At 38.2% G+C, this 19,847-nt stretch overlaps 1 protein-coding gene across 6 annotated transcripts in view; it reads left to right on the forward strand.

Annotated features, from left to right (window-relative positions):
* Nucleotides 1–11,742: 11,742 nt before the first annotated feature.
* PTBP2 (polypyrimidine tract binding protein 2) overlaps nt 11,743–19,847 on the forward strand; it is an 84,645-nt gene continuing 76,540 nt past the window's right edge. For 3 of the 6 annotated variants that reach the window (XM_044748881.2, XM_044748882.2, XM_044748883.2), the window contains exons 1-2: nt 11,744–12,002; nt 13,645–13,675. In XM_044748881.2, the coding sequence (XP_044604816.1) occupies nt 11,995–12,002; nt 13,645–13,675 (39 nt within the window). In that variant the 5' untranslated portion in view covers nt 11,744–11,994. Of the gene's footprint in view, nt 12,003–12,724; nt 12,849–13,644; nt 13,676–19,847 lie in introns of those variants that run through there. The other 3 variants (XM_014836365.3, XM_070486890.1, XM_044748879.2) reach the window with 2 other exon arrangements.

Below are 19,847 nucleotides of genomic sequence, written 5' to 3' on the forward strand. Positions count from 1 at the left end.
TGCACTAACCCAGGTAAAATCAAGATAATTATTATCATGTTATTAGTATTAACATCACTGGGACAATATCCTATCAGCTTATTACAAAAGCTTCAAACCAAGGATAGTTTCCAGGCTATACTAAGTGTCCTGAAAGAACGACTAACAAATATCATGGAGCTTAAATATCCTTTATGTTTCAATATTAAAGAAAAACTATAAATTCATTATATTCACTTTTTTTCCCCTCTTTGGAGATATCAGGAGTCTCAAGTGACCAACAGTTTTGTGACTTCAAAAAAGTTAAAATTCCAAATGTCTACCTTGAATCTCTATCCAAATATCCTGTAGGGACCTCATGTCCTTCTGCTGCTTAAAACCTTCCAACCACTTCCTATTGCATGGCCTTTAGGATAAGGTTCAAACTCGTTAGCATGGTATATACAGACCTTTCAGGATCAGTTTTCCTCTTTACTCTCCATTCCTTACCCTAGAATCCTCAACACCATTGTTACCTCTCTGTATACAAGTTCGAGGCACTTCACTCTCTCTCTTGACTCCCTGTTTTGTACATGCTGTTCCTCTATCTGTAATGTCCCTCCCTGACTCATCTACTGGCAACTTGACAGTTGAATCTTCAAGCACTCAGGAAAATTGGTCATACACTGCCAACCCTTTCCAATTCAAATTCCAAAAAAACTGTGTAGGAGACCTCCTTTGTGCTTCCCCTGGTTATACTGGTGCTACACTGAATTACAATCATTGATTTTCTCCTCTTTTCTCTCTACCAGAAGTCCAATTACTTGAGGTGAGGACAGTTGAAGGTTTTTGTTTTTGTTTTGTTTTCATCTTTACGACTCCAGTGCTTCACACAGAGACTGAGACATGATAGATTTTCAACAAATATATGTTAAATAACTTAACAGTCAAAAATTTTGAACAGCCACAGTCAATATACTTCCATATCTTTAACATCCTGGATTATTACATCTGTGGTCTCATATTGTTTTCTTTATCTTCCTTTAAATCTCTGCTTAAGTGTTACTTTATCAGAATGGCCTTCTCTCATCTCCCTATTGAAACATAACACTCAGTTCTCACTCTATTACCCTCTTTCTACCCCACCTTGCTATTTTTCTATTTGGCAGTTATCACCTCTTGACATATATATATATATATATATATATTTTCCTGTCTCTCCCTCTGGAATATAAGTTCCTTGAGAGCACAGTCTTTGTTTTGTTCTCTACTGTATTCCTCTTCCCCAAAATAGTGTCTAAAATATAGAAGGTGTAAAATTCATTCACTTAAATATTTATTGAGTGCCAGGCACTGCTCTAAGTGCTTGGGATACATTGATGAACAAAGTAAGTTCTTTGTGAGTGGCCGAGGTGAGGAAGTGGTGAGGGAGGAAGAAAGACAATAAAAAATAAACACAATAAATAAAGAAATTATTTACTGTATTGGAAGATGTTCTGAAAAATGAAAGTAGAGTGAAGAGGATCAGGTGTGCTAAGGGGGCAATTTCCATGATTAAATAGGGTGGTCAAGTAAATATTTATGAATAAACAAATGTTTATTGAATTGTATTCACATAATACATATTTATTTAATGAAGGAATGAATATCTCCCATTCCATATAATCAGCTATTTTATATATTTTAAACTTAGATTTGTTAAATAACTTCAGCTCACTAACAACAACAACATGAATGGAAATTTTTAGAATGGAAACATCTTTATTTGGACTGGATATTTCATCTAATGTACAAATGTTTTGGAAGTCTATATTCTTTTTTTTTTTTTTTGAGGAAGATTAGCCCTGAGCTAACTACTGCCAGTCCTCCACTTTTTGCTGAGGAAGCCTGGCCCTGAGCTAACATCCGTGCCCATCTTCCTCTACTTTATATGTGGGACGCCTACCACAGCATGGTGTGCCAAGGGGTGCCATGTCCACACCTGGGATCCGAACTGGCAAATCCCAGGCCTCCGAAAAGCAGAACGTGCGCACTTAACCACTGCGCCACTGAGCCGGCCCCTAGAAGTCTATATTCTTTAATAAGATAATCTGATCCTAGAATCTGTGAGTTGGAAGTAAATCTGTACACCTCCTAGTCATGTCATTTCATGTCCTTTTTTAGTGAAAAGAAGCTGTGTGATACATCCCACTCAGTTTAAGCAGCTGGAGGAAGAGCCAACCCTCCTGAACAACCGATCTGGTGCTCTTTCCATTCTATCAGACTGGTTCAAATCCAAACTTTTGTTTCTGAGTTGATCTACTAGCCTTATATAAACAAAACACATTTTTTTGTCTGTAGGTAAAGTCAATTTGTTTTCCAGTATTTCAGTCTTCCAAGCTATAAAACAGAATAAGAAAGAAAAGATTTGCCATCTGCTATGCAGGCATATCACTAGAAATAATAATGTTCCTAAGTGAACTTTCTTCTAACTTTCCCATTTAGCTCATTTGTCTTAGATATCTAATTACTTATTCATATATTCAAACATTGTTATTGAGTGCCAATTCTGGTCCAGGCACTGTGCTAAGCACTTAGAATATAGAGATGATTACCACTTGATTTAATGAAGTCTATTCATTAATTAATTCTATAATTATTTATTGACTATTACTTTGTTCCAGGCATTGTTCTAGGTATTCAGAGGGCAGCAAAGAACAAAAATGCAAATTCATTGCTCCCCTGTAGCTTGCATTTTGAAACATGAGAAAAATAACAATCTACTAAACATATAGATATGTATAATGTTAGGCCATTTTATTCCTAAGAAGAAAAATAAAGTAAGGAAGAGAATAGAGTTACTATTTTAAATGGAACTGTCCGAGAAGGCCTCTCTGAGAGGATCACTTCTGAGTGAGACTTCAATGAAGTAAGGGAGAAAACCACACAAAGATGTGAGAGAAGAGCATTCAAGGCAGAAAGCCCAGACCTGAGGCGGCTAGTTCTAGAAATAGCAAGGTGGCCTATATCAGTGGTGTGCTGGAGCCAGCTTGTACTCACCCTTGGGAGCCAACTATGCTCACCTCTTCATAATCCCATGTTTAGTCATATTTGTAGCTTGAAATTGGCCATGTTGGGAGTATTTACGTCATGCAAATTAGCAAACACAACAAAACACCTTTTCTCTGAGAGAGCAAGTTGTTAAATGTTTACCAGCACATCGCTGCCTCTGTTCCCATGCACTGAGGGAGGGGGGCCGTTTATGACTTGTAGGAGACCGGTTCTCATGGTGGAGACCTGGCCAAAAGGTTATGCTTGTTTCCTTATATATCCTTCCTCCCACCCCAACACTTGAAGTGGAGCTAGTAACCTTAGTAGTTACAACTCCTTATAATTAGCAAAGGCTGTCATGAAAAAGCTCTTCTTCCCCACCTTTGCACTTATGTGCCACACCTGCTTTTTAAAAAATGTTTAGTCTGTAACACCTGTTTTATCGTGTTCACGGTATCACCAACAACTAAACCAGAAAGAAGAAAAAAGCTAAGTAGAGGACATGAACAGAAAATACTAATACCCCCAAAAGCTAGTAGGACGTAATAATGGCTTTAAGGTACCTAAATAGAAAAATATGGTACATTTGTGAAGTTCCGAAATACTAAACATTTTAAAACTGTTACCACAATTTTTTAGAACTTTATGTCAAGTATTAATGTGATAGTGATGATGGTAAACCAACCACTGCATTGCAAGAAATGTCATATCACTCATTTTTTCAATTAATTGACAGTGTATGCCATTCCAATTAATGTGTAGAGAGAATTTTATTTTTTACTCTTTTTGTATAAAGGATAGGAGATTTTGTTCATTAACTCAGATCCTATAAATACAGATAAACAGTGGTTAAAAGTAAAATAAAATGTTTATTGATTGTGACTCTTTGGTTGCAAGAAGCTGAAATAACTTGACCAGTTTAAAGAAAAGGAAGAGAGAGGGATAGACTCGAGGGTAAGAATACCATTGGGCCTTCGGAAAGACTGGAACTAGGAGCTGAAAATCCTAATAGATGGCCAGGCAGTATAGTCTGTCTCACTTAGTTTTGCTCTCTCTTTCCATCAGCTCCATTCTTTTATTGCTTCTGCAGTCCAGTTATCTCCACTCCTTGGTTCACACAGTAGTATACGGTTGTCCATTACTTCTGAGCTAAGATGTTACCTTTCTAATCACATAAGAAGACCAACTGAGAATCTTTTCTCCTATCTCTAAATTTCTAGATGATAAGCTCTGCATTCCTGGTCTAATCAACTATGGCCAAAGGGACTGAGCTGTCACAATACAAATACGCCTGCTGAAAGCCCATCCATGTGAAGAGAGTCAAGGAATGAGGAAAGAGATAGTTCACAGAGAAAGAGGATTTGTTTATAGGCCAAGCAAATATCCTATAAGTGCCCACATCAAAATACTTCATACCAGATTCTAGAACAGAAAGGAACTCAAAAAATCACCAATTTCAATCCCCTGCCCAGTGCAGTTATCTCTCCTATCCTGTCTCTAATGGATGCATTCAGCCTTTGCTTGAACACTCACAATAATAGAGAGCTGACTAAAGCATGAGACAGCTCATTCCAGTGTAAGGCAGTTTTATTGTTAGAAGGTTCATTCTTATGCTGAGCTGAAATTTGCCTCTCTATAACTTCAATCCGTTCTACTTTGTGGAACAATAAATAATATGCCTAATTCCTTTTTTTTATATGACAGCTCTTTATTTATTTGAAGATGACTAACATGTTCTTTACTGGTTTTTCCCCAGGGTAAACATCTCCAAATCTTTCAGAGATTCTTTCTCTAATATGGATCCCTCATCCTTCACTATTTTAATGATTAGTTTTCTCTCAATTGCCTAAAAAAGATATTTTTACTCCAAATGCATAAAGCAGTAAGGGAATCACCTTGGCTCACATCATTGGCAAGCCTAGAATCAGTCTTCAGAAAGTGGGTGATTCAGCAGCACAGTTACTCATTCATCCTTCAACAAATGCTCAGGGAACATCTATGATGTGCCAGGCATTTGTACTAGGCACTTGAGAGCTCAGGGGAAAGCAACTGCCATTCTGGAGCTTATGTTTCAATGGAGGGTAGACAAATGTAAAAAAATGAACAACTTATATGGTATGTTAGAAATATGGTAAGTGCTTTTAACAAAAAGAGTAGAACAAGAAAGGGGGATTGAGATTGATAGGGAAGGGCAGCAGGTGGCTGTATTTAATAGTGTGATCAGGGTACCTCTCATTGAGAAGGAGAGATTTCAATAAAGACTTAAAGATGAGGGAGTTATCTGGCAGAGACGGGAGAGCGGGGTGGGTGTTTGAGGGGACATGGGAGAAGGGCAGGGGATACTTGAGGGAAGAGCAGAAAAACAGCTTAAGTGAAGGCCCTAAGGTGAGACAGTGCCTAGAATGTTCTAGGAACAGCAAAGAAGGCCAGTACCTTGGCAAAGAATGAGTGAACGGGAGAATAGTCAGGGATGAGGACAGAGGACCAGATATGTAGGATTTATCAGCCTTTGTAAGGACCTTGGCTTTTACTCAGAATGAAATCAGGTTCCATTTCAGGTTCTGAAGACTTTATGTCTTTCTATAGGCTTTATGTTTAGGTAGGCTCCCTTTGCGATTTTAGTGTGGCTGCATGCATCCACATTTGTGTCCATCAAGAGGGACATGCCAATTACTGCCATCAAATTTCATGCTGATTGACCCACCCCGAACCAACCCCTGGGTTCAAGGGAATGCCATGCTCTGACTGGCCTTAGGTCTGAATTACCTGAAACTATCACTGTGGAAGGGGGATGATTACTTTGATTGGCTTACCCCTGGAGCTAGGAAGGAGGGTCTAACTCCTCCAAATTGCATGGCTACTCCGCAAGGGGAGAATAGAATGGACCCTCGAGCTGCCAACTGTAATGCCCTCCATAATTATCCTGGTATAACCATTGTTTTTGTAACATTTATTCTACTCAGCCTAATCTGTGGGCAAAATTTGAGCAGAACACAATGGGACTATTACAGCCTTAATTGACTATTTTCATTTCATTAACACATCCTAAGATTGTAATTGCTTTGGGTCAACACTTCATTATTTCTTTATAGGGTCTATCATCAAACTATGTATCCTCTAATATGTAGAGTATGTATGCAGCTGATTTTTTTTAAACCTAAATAAGAGACTTTACATTTATATTCCTGTTGCATTTCTTTCAGTATCATTTTGAATGCTGATTCTATCTTCTTAATATAAGTTATCTGTCATTTACAAATTTGGTAAACATACTTCATTGTAAATATTAAATAAGAACAAAATCATATTCCCTTTCCTTTTCTTAAAAGGATACTTTATTTCTATAATAGAAAATGGTTGCAAGGGGTGAGGGGATTATAGACTGAGGTTACAGTGCTCCACAGAGACATCCATTGCGAAATAATTAAGAGACTTAACCAAATCTGAACCATTTTCAGCTCTCATTTCTCCGTTTCTCATTGCCCATGTTAAGGTGTAAATGTATTCAAACTACTTCGACAACTTTAGGAATATTAAAAAACTTTTTAAGAGGCTGATGGTTTCCATTTGTTGTTTGGTTGCTTTGTGAAGCTATCCAAGAAGAATTTTGTTTGCAAGAGTTGCTTATTCCAGGAATGAGCTTAAAACCTGTATTTTTATTTGGGAATCACTTGTCAGTTATTATTGATGTGGCTATTTGCACAAAGCCACATAAACTATGATGTGGATTTTATAATGTATTTATAATATTTCATAGTTTACAATATTATAAAGCAAAATGATTTTGTTTCCTTTGTATTTAGCATATTTTCATCTTTTACTTTTCTGTGTATTTTTCTTTACTTTTCTCATTCTCTCCCCTAGTTTAGTTCTTTAAGCATAATCATTCTAAAAACTCGCTGATCCACTCAAACCATTGTGTTCTGTTCCAATAATAATCTTTATTATATTCACAATATAGGAAGGACAGCCAGCTATGCTGAGCTTTTTTCAGTGAACATGTAGATAAGCAGTCACTTTTGCTGAATACAAAAGAGGCAATGTTTGTGCTAAGACAGTCCTTTGCTCACTGCCATCTAATCCTTTCTTCTTTAAATGTAAAATTTATTTTTATCCAAGTAACACATGCACATAGCATAAAAAGCAAATAGTTCTGGAAGGTTTATCACAAAATAAACAAAACCCAAAACTATGCTCTTCTGTCTCACCCTTTTCTAATCCCCAAGTACCCTAGAAACAACCACTTTCAACTCTTCCCCCTGATTCTCCTGGTATTTACCTCCATGCTTCTGAATAATATGCTCATCTGCTATTTTCTCACCTATCAATTCTAGACATTAACTATTGACTTCAAACTTTGTAATATGAGAATTTATATTCCCACCACACACACACGTATGCACACGTCCATACTTCTCTTCCATCCTCCCATGAAATTGTTTCACAATCTTAATTTTATTATATTCAGTGCTTACATTATTATGAAGAGGTAACTATTTTTACAACGGATCCACAGAGCGTACTATGATTATGTTTCCTTACAACTTTTTATTTATCTTGGAGTTAATTTTTAAAAATTTTTCCATAACTCTTTCATTAATTGTTTGCCCTAAGCTTGCCAACAGCACTATAAAACTCTGCTCAATGTATTTAGTCTTTAAGTTCCATGAGTATCCCTGGAGCCCTCTGGTCTCATATTGCGTTGGAACCCAGGGACTGCTGTACAGCTGTATAGCTGTTGTATTGGGCCTTCTTTCATCAACATCTAATTTACTTCTCTTCTCATGTGCTGGAACTCTGGTTCCCTGAATCCCATTGGGATTTCCCTTATTGGGAAATACGTCTTCCAGAAGATTTCACAGAAAAAAATGCATGGGAAACAAACTTTTTGACATTTAGTGTATCTACAAGTATCTTTATTCTACGTTCACACATTATTGATAGTTTGGAAAGGAATCCTTTTTCTCAGTACTCAGGAAGCTTTGTGTTATGTCTCCCCAGGGGGTGGGGGATGAGGTGGGCATTGACAGGTGAAAAAGAGAGTACAGTTTTACCCTGAATTTCTCTTATTATAAGTGTGGCTGAGCATATTTGTTTTTACTTTTCTATATTGTTTGTTCATAATCTATTCATATGATTTATCCATTTTATCTATTTGGTTGCTGGCCTTTGACTTTTTGTTTGTAGGAACTCCTTATATATTAAAGAAATCAGCCCTTTTTTTTATGATAGGAATTGCTAATATTTTCCCACAAGGACTCAAGGAGCTGGAGGGCAATTTGATAGCATCTTTGAAGATTAAAAATGCATTTTACCCAGGAATTTAATTTATAGTATTTATCCAGCAGATATATTCACACATGTGGAAAATGGCTTAGAAACAAAGATATTCACTGCAGATTTGTTTGTAAATAGCAAGATTGGAGGCAACCTAAAAGTCCATCAATGAGATCTAGTTAAATAAATCATGATTTACTTATTTGGTGGAATATTATGCAGTCATAAAGAATGAGGCAGTTCTAAATGTACTGGTAAGGAAAAATCTCTGATATGTTTTTTAAGCAAAAAAAAAGTTGCAGAACAGTGTGTGCTATAGTAACTACTTTGAAAAAAGAAAACTATGTGTGCAATCAATTTATGCATTAGAACATATCTGGAGGGATATGCAATAAATTAGTAGGATAGATTGCCTCTGGAAAATGGGACTCAGTAGCTGGGGAGCAGGAGTAGAAAGTATCTGCTTCTCCTGTTTGTGATAGCATTATTGATATATAATTTACATACTGTGAAATTCAGCAGTATTGTGTATAATTCAAGGAATTTTAATATATTTAGTATATCGTACAGCCATCACCACAATCTAGGTTTAAAACATTTCCATCATCCTAAAAAGAAATGTTGTGTCCCTTTACGGTTATTTTCCATTCTCACTCCCAGCCCTAGGCAACCACTAATCTACTTTGTGTCTCTATTTGTCCTTTTGGGCATTTTGTCTATGCTTTTATGCCTTTTGAATTTGTTTTCTCTATTTTGAATTTAAATAACCTGTCCTAAAATACCTACCAAAAAAACCCCTTTAATTGATCCTATTATGCTCCCCCCCTTTCATAAGAAGAAACTGCAGCATGAAAAAGTTAAAGTCTTCAGTACTATCAGCAGATGAGAGGTGGGGCTAGGAATAAATCAGAACATTATGAACAAGATCTTATTTCCTATTTTTATTGCATCAATATTAAAGCTCATTTGGGCTTAGCATACACTGAAATTTAGATTTAATCATTGTTCACATAATGTAAACCTCTGTAAAAGGTCAAACTTTTACCATTTAGAAAGGAAAGAACAAATCATTATACTGAAAAAAGATATGGGTATGAAAATAATACTGTACAGGCACTTCATTTTTTATTGCCTTATTTTGTTAGGAATCCATAAACACTAATATAATCTTGTCATATATTACAAAGGTTGGCCATCTGCTAACATTGAGATTAATAATCTACCCCATGATTACCCCATAAAATCATACAAATTAAGATTTGGATGGGGTTTTAGAAATTTATCTATGACGTTTTCCCAGATTTATTCCACTAGATACCAGTCAATCTAATTACTTTAGCGACATGTTTAACCTTTGTGAAAATCTCAATATAGATTTATTTATATGAATATTGCTGGTTGCTAAAAATCCAAGAGCCAAATTTGTGACGTTTCTTTTCAAATGAATAATAATTAATAACAAAAATAATAAAGATGACAATAGCATCCTTTATTAAGTATTTATTGTAGCCTGTCACCGAGCTAGGGAGGCGCTGCACACACATCACGGCATTTAGATCTCCTAATCATCTAGGGTGAAGGCCCTATTTTTAATTCCATTTTCACTTCCAGTAAAGGAAATCCCATTATTTTCAGTAGAGGAAACTTTTTCCTTGAGAGGTTAATGAACATGCCTAATGTCACCCAGCCACTAAATGAAAGAGCTCAAACTTGAACCCAGTCTCCAATCATGTTTTTGTGATATACGTTGTTGCACTAGCCTTTTTCCTGATTCCATGTTATATTTTGTCCTTTTGTTTTATTCTTTCTTATTTCACTTTATTTCTTTCACCTAGTACTTTATGTGTCTTGTAAACAATCTTAAATCTTTTCTAGAAAGTGATGGGTTTAAATAAAACAAGCATACTGACTACTGTTTGTTTCTAATCTTGTACTTTATTAGGAGAAAAAAATAAAGAAAACGTGTTTTTGTGAATACTATAATTTCTTTTGCCACCTAAGGACAGTTTTCCCTCATGGAACAGTTTGTCTTTGCCAAGATAAAGCAGGAGCCAATCAATCAATATTGATTGAGTCCATGCTGGGAATACAGAGAATTATGTTAGAGTTCCTGCCCTTTGGGAGCTTACATATTTAATTGTTGAGTGAAAATACATGTACAAAACCACAAATACATGAAAAGTGATTATTAATGGCTCTGGTAATGGGTCCTTTATGTATCATAAGTCAATGGTTAAGCTGAAGGGAGGGTGTTGTAGGAAACGGATTTCTTTTTTTCAAGGATTGCCAATCTCTGAGGCAAATCAAGAATTTTTAATGTTTGAGTGCTTTGAAAAGTTCTATAACAAAATATTTGGACAAGATGCTCTTTCAGTTTTTGTCCAACTTCAAAAATTATATAATTTTATTAATTATACCGAAGGTACCAGTTAGTACACTGAAATTCCAATTAGTACAGGGGAAGAGGTTTCCCTGAAGGAGATATAGGAAAACCCAGAGCCGGCATTGAGGGTAACAGGAGAGACAGAGGAAATTTTTCTCATTTCTCAGGATTAGAAGCGCATTTGTGTGTGTGTTGTGGTTGGGGGTGTAGGGTGGAGCAGAGGAAAAGATGCTGGCAAAGCAGTCACTTCCTGAGCAAATTTTCCAAAAATGGGTGCCTTCTCAGACTTTGTTGAGCCTCTCATAAAAACACTTTAAAGGAAATGTCCTATATGCTATTAAAATTATAATGGAGACCATGAGACATACAGAAAAGGGAGTCAATTTGTGTAGCCCATTTTAACGTTTCTTCCATCGCTAGCCACTGGGGAAGACTGAGCCACCACTTCCATCTCCACCTCCCCTTTCAAGCTCCCAAACCCTAGATCACAACTATCGGTGTTCTGTACCACCTCTTCAACACGTCTCAACCTGGGTGCTTTCCCATCCAGCTACGGTGACTATTTCCTACAGGCGCTCACTGATCCTCAACTGAGAGAATTTCCTCCACTTGGCATAGAACGACAAATATCTGGAAGCAAAAACCTGTTTCAGTCTGATGACATCTACTTGCTTTGAAAAGTATTGTTTTTACTAAGTAGCGTTCTTCTTTAACGGGGTCAAGTTTTTTGATTTTTGTTTTAAAGGATGAAAAGGGTCGCAAATAACAGATGGCACAGGAGGAAAGCCATAAAGTAGTTTTTCCTTGGCCCCCATAGGTCGGGAGCAGCCAAGCGGGGACTCGGTTTGGAGGGAAAAGTGGAAGCTGCCTGGGGGCAGTCCTGCAGTCCCGGGGCGCCCCTCCTGAGATCCAAGGCCCTGGCTGCGGAGGGTTGGGAGGAGTCCGACCACACCACTCCCGGAGGACAACGGGGACCACTTCTTCGAGGAGCATCCACGAGGAAGCCAGGGCGCCATGCTTCCCAGCGGCAGGCCCGGGCCCGGGCGCGGAGGGCGGAGGGCGGAGGGCGGAGGGCCCCGGGCGCGCGGCGGCGCGGAGGCGGAGGCGGCAGCGGCAGCGGCGGCGGCGCCCACTCCCCCTCGTCCCCGCGCCCGGCCGCTCGCCTCCCGCCGCCCGGCGCCGGCGCGCTCGGCTCTTTCCGCCGCCGCCGCGGCCGCGCGCTGCCCCGTGCGCTCCGGCACCTTCGGCAATTTCCGTCGGGCCCCGGCCGCCATTTTCTCGCCGCTTGTGTGTCTCGCTGGCTGCGTGGCTCGGTTCTTGTGAGCGAAGCTTTGTCCGGTTCGGCAATGGACGGGTAGGTCCTGGGCCCGGCGAGGAGGCGTGCGAGAGGGGAGCTGGAGCCTCCTTCGGCCCGGGCCGGGGTCGGGCAGGACCCCTCGGCGGCCCCTCCCGGGGCTGGGCTGCCGTTACCCAACCCCCGCCCCATCGCACACACCCCTCCCTCCGCTTCCCCCGGCGGGCGCTGGTCGGGAAGATGAGGAGAAAGCGGGCTCGGAGGCAGGGGAGGCCCGGGGGCGACGGCGGGGGCCGGGGAGGGACCCCCGAACGTCTGGCCCGGCCCTGCCTCCTCAAGGAGCCATTTCGCTCTGTAACCTGGGACCCGAACCCGGGGGGAGCGGCGCCTGGGGAGCGGGGGTAGGGACGAGAGGGAGGCCTGGGTGGGCCTCCCGGGGGAGAGCCGCGGCCCGGGGCCCCCGGCCGGGGAGTCGTCCTCGGCGTCGCGCGGCCCGCCGGGCGGGGGGATGCCGGTGGCGGGAGCCCCCGGGAGAGCTGAGTGGGAGCCGCGGGGAGGCGTGCGGCGGCGGCGGCGGGGAGGGCAGATGTCATACTCCTTTGTTTTCGCTGGAGTCTGGGAGTGGGGGCGGGAGGCGGAAAAAATGCCTTTTTGTGGGGCCTAAGAACATTGGAGGCTTGGCAAGAGGGCCCAGAAATTAAATCATCTCAGAAACGGAGTGTTTGTGGTCGGCATCAGTCACATGGGCAGAGGCCAACAGCCATGGCAGAGCCCAGAGCAGACAGTCAACACAAGGCCATCTTTTTAGCTCCTTTGACCAGTTTCTGGAAAAACGAAAACAGCTACCCAAAACCAGAACCGTGTTGCATCCCTGAGAGCCCGAGTGGAAATAGAATGCTGAGTGAGGTGAGGCGAGGGCTTAGGAAAATGGTATGGTCCGGGGTCTCCCTGGTGCTCAACGCTCCACATCTGAAAGGACTAAATAATTTAACTCATTGTTAGGAAGGAGGCACCCTTTAGGCCGAAAATGCAGCTGTATTAAGCCCATTTGGCAGGGGGCTATAAACACAGTATCGTTTAAAAAGTACATGTATTAGAATCGGTGACAGTGTTTGAAGAGTCAAGTAAAATGAGAGTTTATTTTCACTAAGCGTCTGAAGTTTGGTGTTTTTAAAAGACATTGAGTGAAGACCATGTAAAAGTTACCAGTAACAGAACTTAAATCATCCTAGTGCTTATCTAGAGTTTATTTTCTAGAAAACAGATCATAGATAGATCTAGAGAAGTTCAGTATTCCCCAGATCAACATGAAAATTGATGGCAAAACTTGCACTGGAATTCACGTTCCGAGATTCTATCAAGGTGACTAAAGAGTTGATTCAAATTTTAAATTACTAATCTAAGTGTACCAGTTTTGTAAAAGTGACATTGTAGTGTTTGGGGTTTTGTTCTTTTTGCTATTTAAAGTGTTAAAAAATACCATACCATAAGTTTAGTGAATTTCATCTCACGTTTGAAAATTTCAAGAAAACTAAGTTGATAATAGTGCAAAGAAGTGTCACTGACCATCTGTGTATTTGTTTTGCATCTGCATTGTGAGTGGAAGGTTTATGAATGATGAACCACTCTTAAAAAGTTGAGTCAAACAGTGACCATTAGAAGAATAACAAGGAGTTGAAACTAACTGTTTTTTTCTTTACAGAATTGTCACTGAGGTTGCAGTTGGCGTGAAGGTAGGACAAGATTGAAACTAATGAAAACTGGATTACTGCATCTGCTATTATCATTAATGGAAATTTTCACTTAGCGTTTGAAAACTATAATATAGCTAACAAAACCTAAATGTAAAGTGTTTTATTTAATTTTAAAAATTGGATTATAAAAATAGTTTCACTAGACAACCACCATAAGTTTTTCTGGAAAGGCAGTCTGTGAGAACATTTTAAACTAGGTATGCATGGTACTCAGGGAATTGGAAATGCTTTCAGACATGACTTCTTGTGAATATAAAATGATATCCCAGTTTTCTGAAGCGGAAATTATGGCTTTAAATGGCCAGATAAAGTGATTTGACCTAAATTATGTAATTTTGTTAACCTAAGAATATTTTTTTCTCTTCTCTCTTATGAGGACTAAAATATTTTTTTGTTAGTAATAAGCCACATTGGAAATAGTTACCTGACTCTTAAAAAGAAAAGATGTGTTTAGGCAATCAGCTTCAAAAGAGTCACAAGTTAAGAGCTGGCTTTTCTTGCTGTTAAAGGGAAACAGGCCTTATGGTAGAGGTTCTTTGGGATCTTTCCTCACAGACTTTTTGGTCAGGAAAACTACTCATTCTTTAAACCTTAGTTCTAATGCTTAGGCCTCTTGTGTCCTTTAATCCTTGCACATTTTAACATCATCATGTCTTATAATTTTTGTTTGCAAGCCTGTCTGCCCTGTTAGGGCATGGTCCTTGTCTTACATCTTTTGAATTTTCCAAGTCTGCACAACATTTTCCAAAGCCTAGTACTCAGATACTTGGTGGATGCAATGACGTTTCCCCCCTTGAAGTGTGAGTAGTCATGAGAGGCTGTGTGCTTAGCTCAGTGATGCTGACTGGTCACAATACTTTTTGGAATTCTTGAAATTTTATCCTAAACAGTGTGAGATTCTTTAGAGTACTTTTGCGTTTTCTTGCTTATTTTCCGTTCTCTACCCTATAGTGAATTAGATACTTGTCCATGATTTAACATGTAGGCTTATTTGTTGAGTTCATGTTATGTAGATTGGGGGAGAAATAATGAGCTTTTTTGGGGGAAGATATATTTCTTTCTATTTGGCACTGATAGTTTCTAAGTTGAGATAGTTGTAGGATTAGAAATCAGGAATAGGTCAAGAGTGCAAGATGTAGATATTGTAGTTACCATCCAAACAGATATCCTCTGGAAGCGAATTTTGTAAAAGAATAGGTGATAGAAGTCTGAGTTATGCTATTAGTGGATGGGGAGAGAAGAAACTCAGGTAAGACTGAGAATGAGTAGGCATAGAGAAATGAGGAGACTCGGAATCAGATGTCTAGATATGGTTTATTGATTACACTAGTTTTCTATGTTAGTACTAGTTTGAGGAGAAAGCATTAGGAAATGATATAAAAATAATTGCTAACTATTTTTTATCCCTTGTTTAATATAAAAGTTTGAGTAACTCAAGTTATGCTCTATATGATTTTCTAGGATACGATTAAGAGTTTTTATTTTGGTGTCAGACCTATGTACAAGTAATTAAGCTTTCATAAAATTTTTTCTTTTTGTAAAAGTAATACATGCACGTGGTTAAAAAATTCAGAGTTGGAAGTATTTCTCCCTGATGCCCAGTCCTATTCCTTAGGTATATGTAGTTATGTTAAAATTTTTCTGGTGGGGTTTTTTCCCTGAAATTATTAGTTTATATATTACCACACATATAAACATCCTTATTTATTTACACAAATGGATTCATACCATGTGTCCTGGCCCATATCTTGCCCTTTCTGGAAAGAAAAACTTTATTGAGATATAATTTGACATAAACTGCACGTATTTAAAGTATACAATGATTTGACATATGTATACACCTATGAAATCATCATCACAATCAAGGTAATGAACCTACATCACCTCCAAAAGTATTAGTTTGCTCCTTTGTAGTCCTTCCCATCTGCCTTTCTTTGCCCGAGCAACTGCTATTTCTGCTTTCTGTCACTATAGGTTAATTTGCATATTTTTTTAATTTTGAATAAATGGAGTTAACACGTACCCTTTTCTTTGGTCTGGCTTATTGCACTTGGCATAATTATTTTGAGATTCACCCATGTTGTGTATCAGTAGTCTCTTCCTTTTTATTGCTTATTAATATTATATTGTGCAGATATATAGCAGTTTGTTTATCCATTCAACTCTTGATGGATATTTGGGTTATTTCCAGTTTTTGGCTATTATAAATCTGTTGTGAACATTCCTGTACAAGTCTTTGTATGAACATATGCTTTCATTTCTCTTGGGGGAATACCTATGATTGAAATGGCTGGCTCATATGGTAGGCATATGTTTAACTTTTTAAGAAACGGCCAACTATTTTCCGTAGTGGTTATACTATTTTACGTTGCCACCAGCAGTGTATGAGATTTCCAGTCCTTGCACATCCTCTCCAATGCCTGTCGTCTGTCTTTGATTCTCGACATTCTCGTGGGTGTGAAGTGGTAATCTTCTGGTTTTAATTTGCGTTTCTGTAATGTGTATGATGTTGAACATCCTTTCATGTGCTTTCTGCCAGCTGAATATCGTCTTTGGTGAAGTGTCTGTTTCAATCTCTTGCCTACTTTTTTAATTGGGTTATTTCTTTATTATTGACTTTTGAGAAGTCTTCATTCTGGTTACGAGTCTTTTATCAGATACATGGTTTACAGATATTATTTTCTGCCACTTAATATTTTCATTCTCTCAACAGTGTCTTGAAGAACAGCAGTTTTCAATTCTGACGAACTTCAGTTTACCAATTTTTATCTCGTATGGATCGTGCTTTTAGTGTCGTATCTAAGCCATCTTTGTCTAACCCAAGGTCACAAAGATTTCTCCTTTGTTTTCTAATAGAAGTTTTATAGTTTAGGTTTTGCATTAAAGTCTTTTTGAGTTAATTTTTTGAATATGGTGCAAAGTCTGAATCAACGTTTTTTGGTGTTGAATATGGACATCCACTTTTTCCGACACCATTCGTTGAACAGGCTGTCCTTTCTCCCTTGAATTGGCTTTGCACCTTTGTCAAAAATCACTTATCTATGTATGTATGATTCTATCTGTACTGGAGTCGTTCCATTGGCTGTCTATTAGATGCCAAAAACATACTGTCTTAACTGCTGTGACTTTATGTGAAGTCTTAAAATCAAGTAGTCATGATCCTCCAACTTTGTGCTTTTTCAAAGTTGTTTTGACTCCGGGTCCTTTATGTTTTCATATGAGCCAGTTTCTACAAAAAATGCCTGCTGAGATTTTATTTTAATTAACTTGAGTCTATAAAACAATTTGGAAAAGATTGACATCTTAATAGTGTTGAGTTTTTCCATCCATGAACACAATTTATTTCTCCCGTAGATCATCTTTAATCTCTTTCAGCAGTGTTTTTAGTTTTCACTATACAGGTTTTGCACATTTTTTGGTCAGCTTTATCTCTATTTCATGTTTTTTTGGATGCTATTTTAAAAAATTCAATTTCCAGTTGTTAGTGTATAGAAATACAAATGATTTTTGCATATTGCTCTTTTATTCTGCACTCTTGCCAAACTCACTTAATAGATCTAATAGCTGTTTTGTAGACGCCGTCAGATTTTCTACATAGACCATTTATGTATCTTCTCTTCTATCTGGATACCGTTTTTTTCTTGTTCTTGCCTATGGCATCTAATACAATGATGAATAGAAGTGATGAGAACAGGTGACTTGACTTTGTTCCTGGTAGTAGGGTAAACAACCTAAATGATATTCTTTCTTTCTTAAATGTTGGGTACAATTCACCAGTGAAGCTGTGTAGACTGGTGTGTTTTTGCTTTGTTTCATTTTATTTAATGGGTAGAACTATTTAGGTTATGTTTCTTCCTGAGTGAGCTTTGGTAATTTGTGTCGTCCGTAGACTTAGTCCATTTTTCCAAATTATTGAATGTATTTACATGGAGTTGTAAATGATAATACCTTTTTATACTGTTATACTTTTGGTATTTGTAGAGTCTGCAGTGATTTCATCTCTCATTCCTGATGCTGGTAATTTGTTTCTTCTCTTTTTTTTCCTTGTCAGTCTGGCTGGAGGTTTATTGATTTTATTAATATTCTCCAAAACTCAGCTTTTAGTTTCATTGGATTTTCTCTGTTGTTTTCTGTTTCCTATTTTATTGATTTCTGCTGTTTTAATTTTCTTGTGCTTTGTATTTTGTTTACTTTTTCTCCTTTGTTACATTGAAGCTGATGTCATTGACACGATACCTTTTCTAATATACAAGTTTAGTGCTATATAGTTCCCTTTAAATACTGCTTTCATGGCATCTCTCAAATTTTGACATGTGTACTTTTCATTCTGTTCAAAATACATTCTAATAGTTTTATCTCTTTGACCCATGGGCTGTGGAGAAGCATTTAATTACCAAATAATTTAAGTTTTCTATATATCTTTCTGTTGTTCTAATTTAATTCCATTGAAGCTAGAGAAAATAGTTTGTAAGACTTGAATCTTTGAAAATTTGTTGAGACTTATTTTATGGTCCAAATGTCATATATCCTCTTAGTTTTATGTGCGCTTGATAGGGGTGTGTATTCTGCTGCTGTTCGGTGGTATGTTCTGTAAATGTCAGGTCAAGTTTATTGATAATGTTCAAGTCATATCTGTCCTTCCTGATTTTCTGTCTATTGTTTTATCCCTTTTTGAGAGAAGAATATTGAAATCTCCTCCTATACTTGTGCATTTGTCTGTTTCTGCTTAAAGTTCTACCAGTTTTTGCTTTATGTTTTTTGAAGTATGATGAGCACATAAGTGTTTAGGATTACTGTGTCCTCTTGATTATTATGCAGTTACCATTTTTATCCCTGGTAATATTCTTTGCTTTAACATCTAGTTTTTCTAATAGTTATTAATACAGTCATCTCAGCTTTCTTTTGAATAGAGTTCACATTGTATATCTTTTTCCATTCTTTCAGTTTCAACCTGTTTGTGTCCTTAGATTTAAAATATGTTTCTTGTAGACAGCTTGAAGTTGGAACTTGATTTCTTTCTTTCTTTGAGGAAGAGTTGCCCTAAGCTAACATCTGCACCAGTCTTCCTCTACTTTGTGTGTGGGGTGCTCACAGCATGGCTGTTGAGTGGGGTATGTCCGCACGTGGGATCTGAACCCGTGAACCCGGGCCACTGAAGCAGTGTCCAGAACTTTAACCACTAGGCCATGGGGCCAGCCCCTGAACTTAATTTTTGAATCCAAGCGTACACCCTCTTTTGATTAACACCATGTACAGTTAATGTTATTACTAATGTGGTTAGTTTTACAACTACCACGTTGCTGTTTGTATATTCCTTGTGTTCTTCCCTCTTTTCTCTTCTTCTGCTTTCTTTTGGATTGGTTTTTTTTTTTTTCCATTTTATCTCTTGTTAGCTGATTAGCTTATAACTCGTTGTTTCGTTATGCTAGTGGCTGTCTTACGATTTATAGCATACATCTCTAATGTATCACAGTCTTCCCTCAAGGAGTATTTGCCACTTCACATATACTATGCGAATATTAGAAGATTTCTCTTCCTTGGCGTTTGTACTATTGTTATCATACATTTTACTTCTACATATGTTATAAATTCTATTCTGCATTATTTTTGTTTGTTTAAGCAGCTAATTATCTTTTAAAAAGATTTAAATAATAACAAAACTAACTTCTGCATTACCTGTGACATTGTTAGGTGCATGCATTGAATACTAGGGTGGCGGAATTCACTGCAGATTTCCGAAGTTCTCTCTGTGCAACTCTCTTCTCTGGTACTCTGCCGTAGAAACTCTAGTTGCTTTGGTCTCCTTGGACCCTTGGCTTTCTCATCACAGAATGTTTTTGAAGTTCGGTGTGGTTTCCCCTTCTGAGCTGTGTCATGGCCTGAAATTTCTCTCAAAGGAGTAAGCTGGGGCAATCATGGACTCTCATTTGCTTTCTGAGTCTTAGTGATCATTGTCCATTGTTGTCTGATGTCCAGTGGTCTTGAAAGCAATATTTTATATATTTTGTGTGATTTGTTAGTTGTTTCAAGAGGGAATACTGGTCCATCTTAGATTATCTTGGCTGGAAGTAGAAATCCACCTTTTTTATTTTTTTAAAAATTGCATAGTAAGATCTCTGCAGTTACCGATCTCTCTCATTCTTTGTTGTAT

The sequence above is a fragment of the Equus asinus genome, chromosome 16, assembly GCF_041296235.1.
Source record: "Equus asinus isolate D_3611 breed Donkey chromosome 16, EquAss-T2T_v2, whole genome shotgun sequence".
NCBI lineage: Eukaryota > Metazoa > Chordata > Mammalia > Perissodactyla > Equidae > Equus > Equus asinus.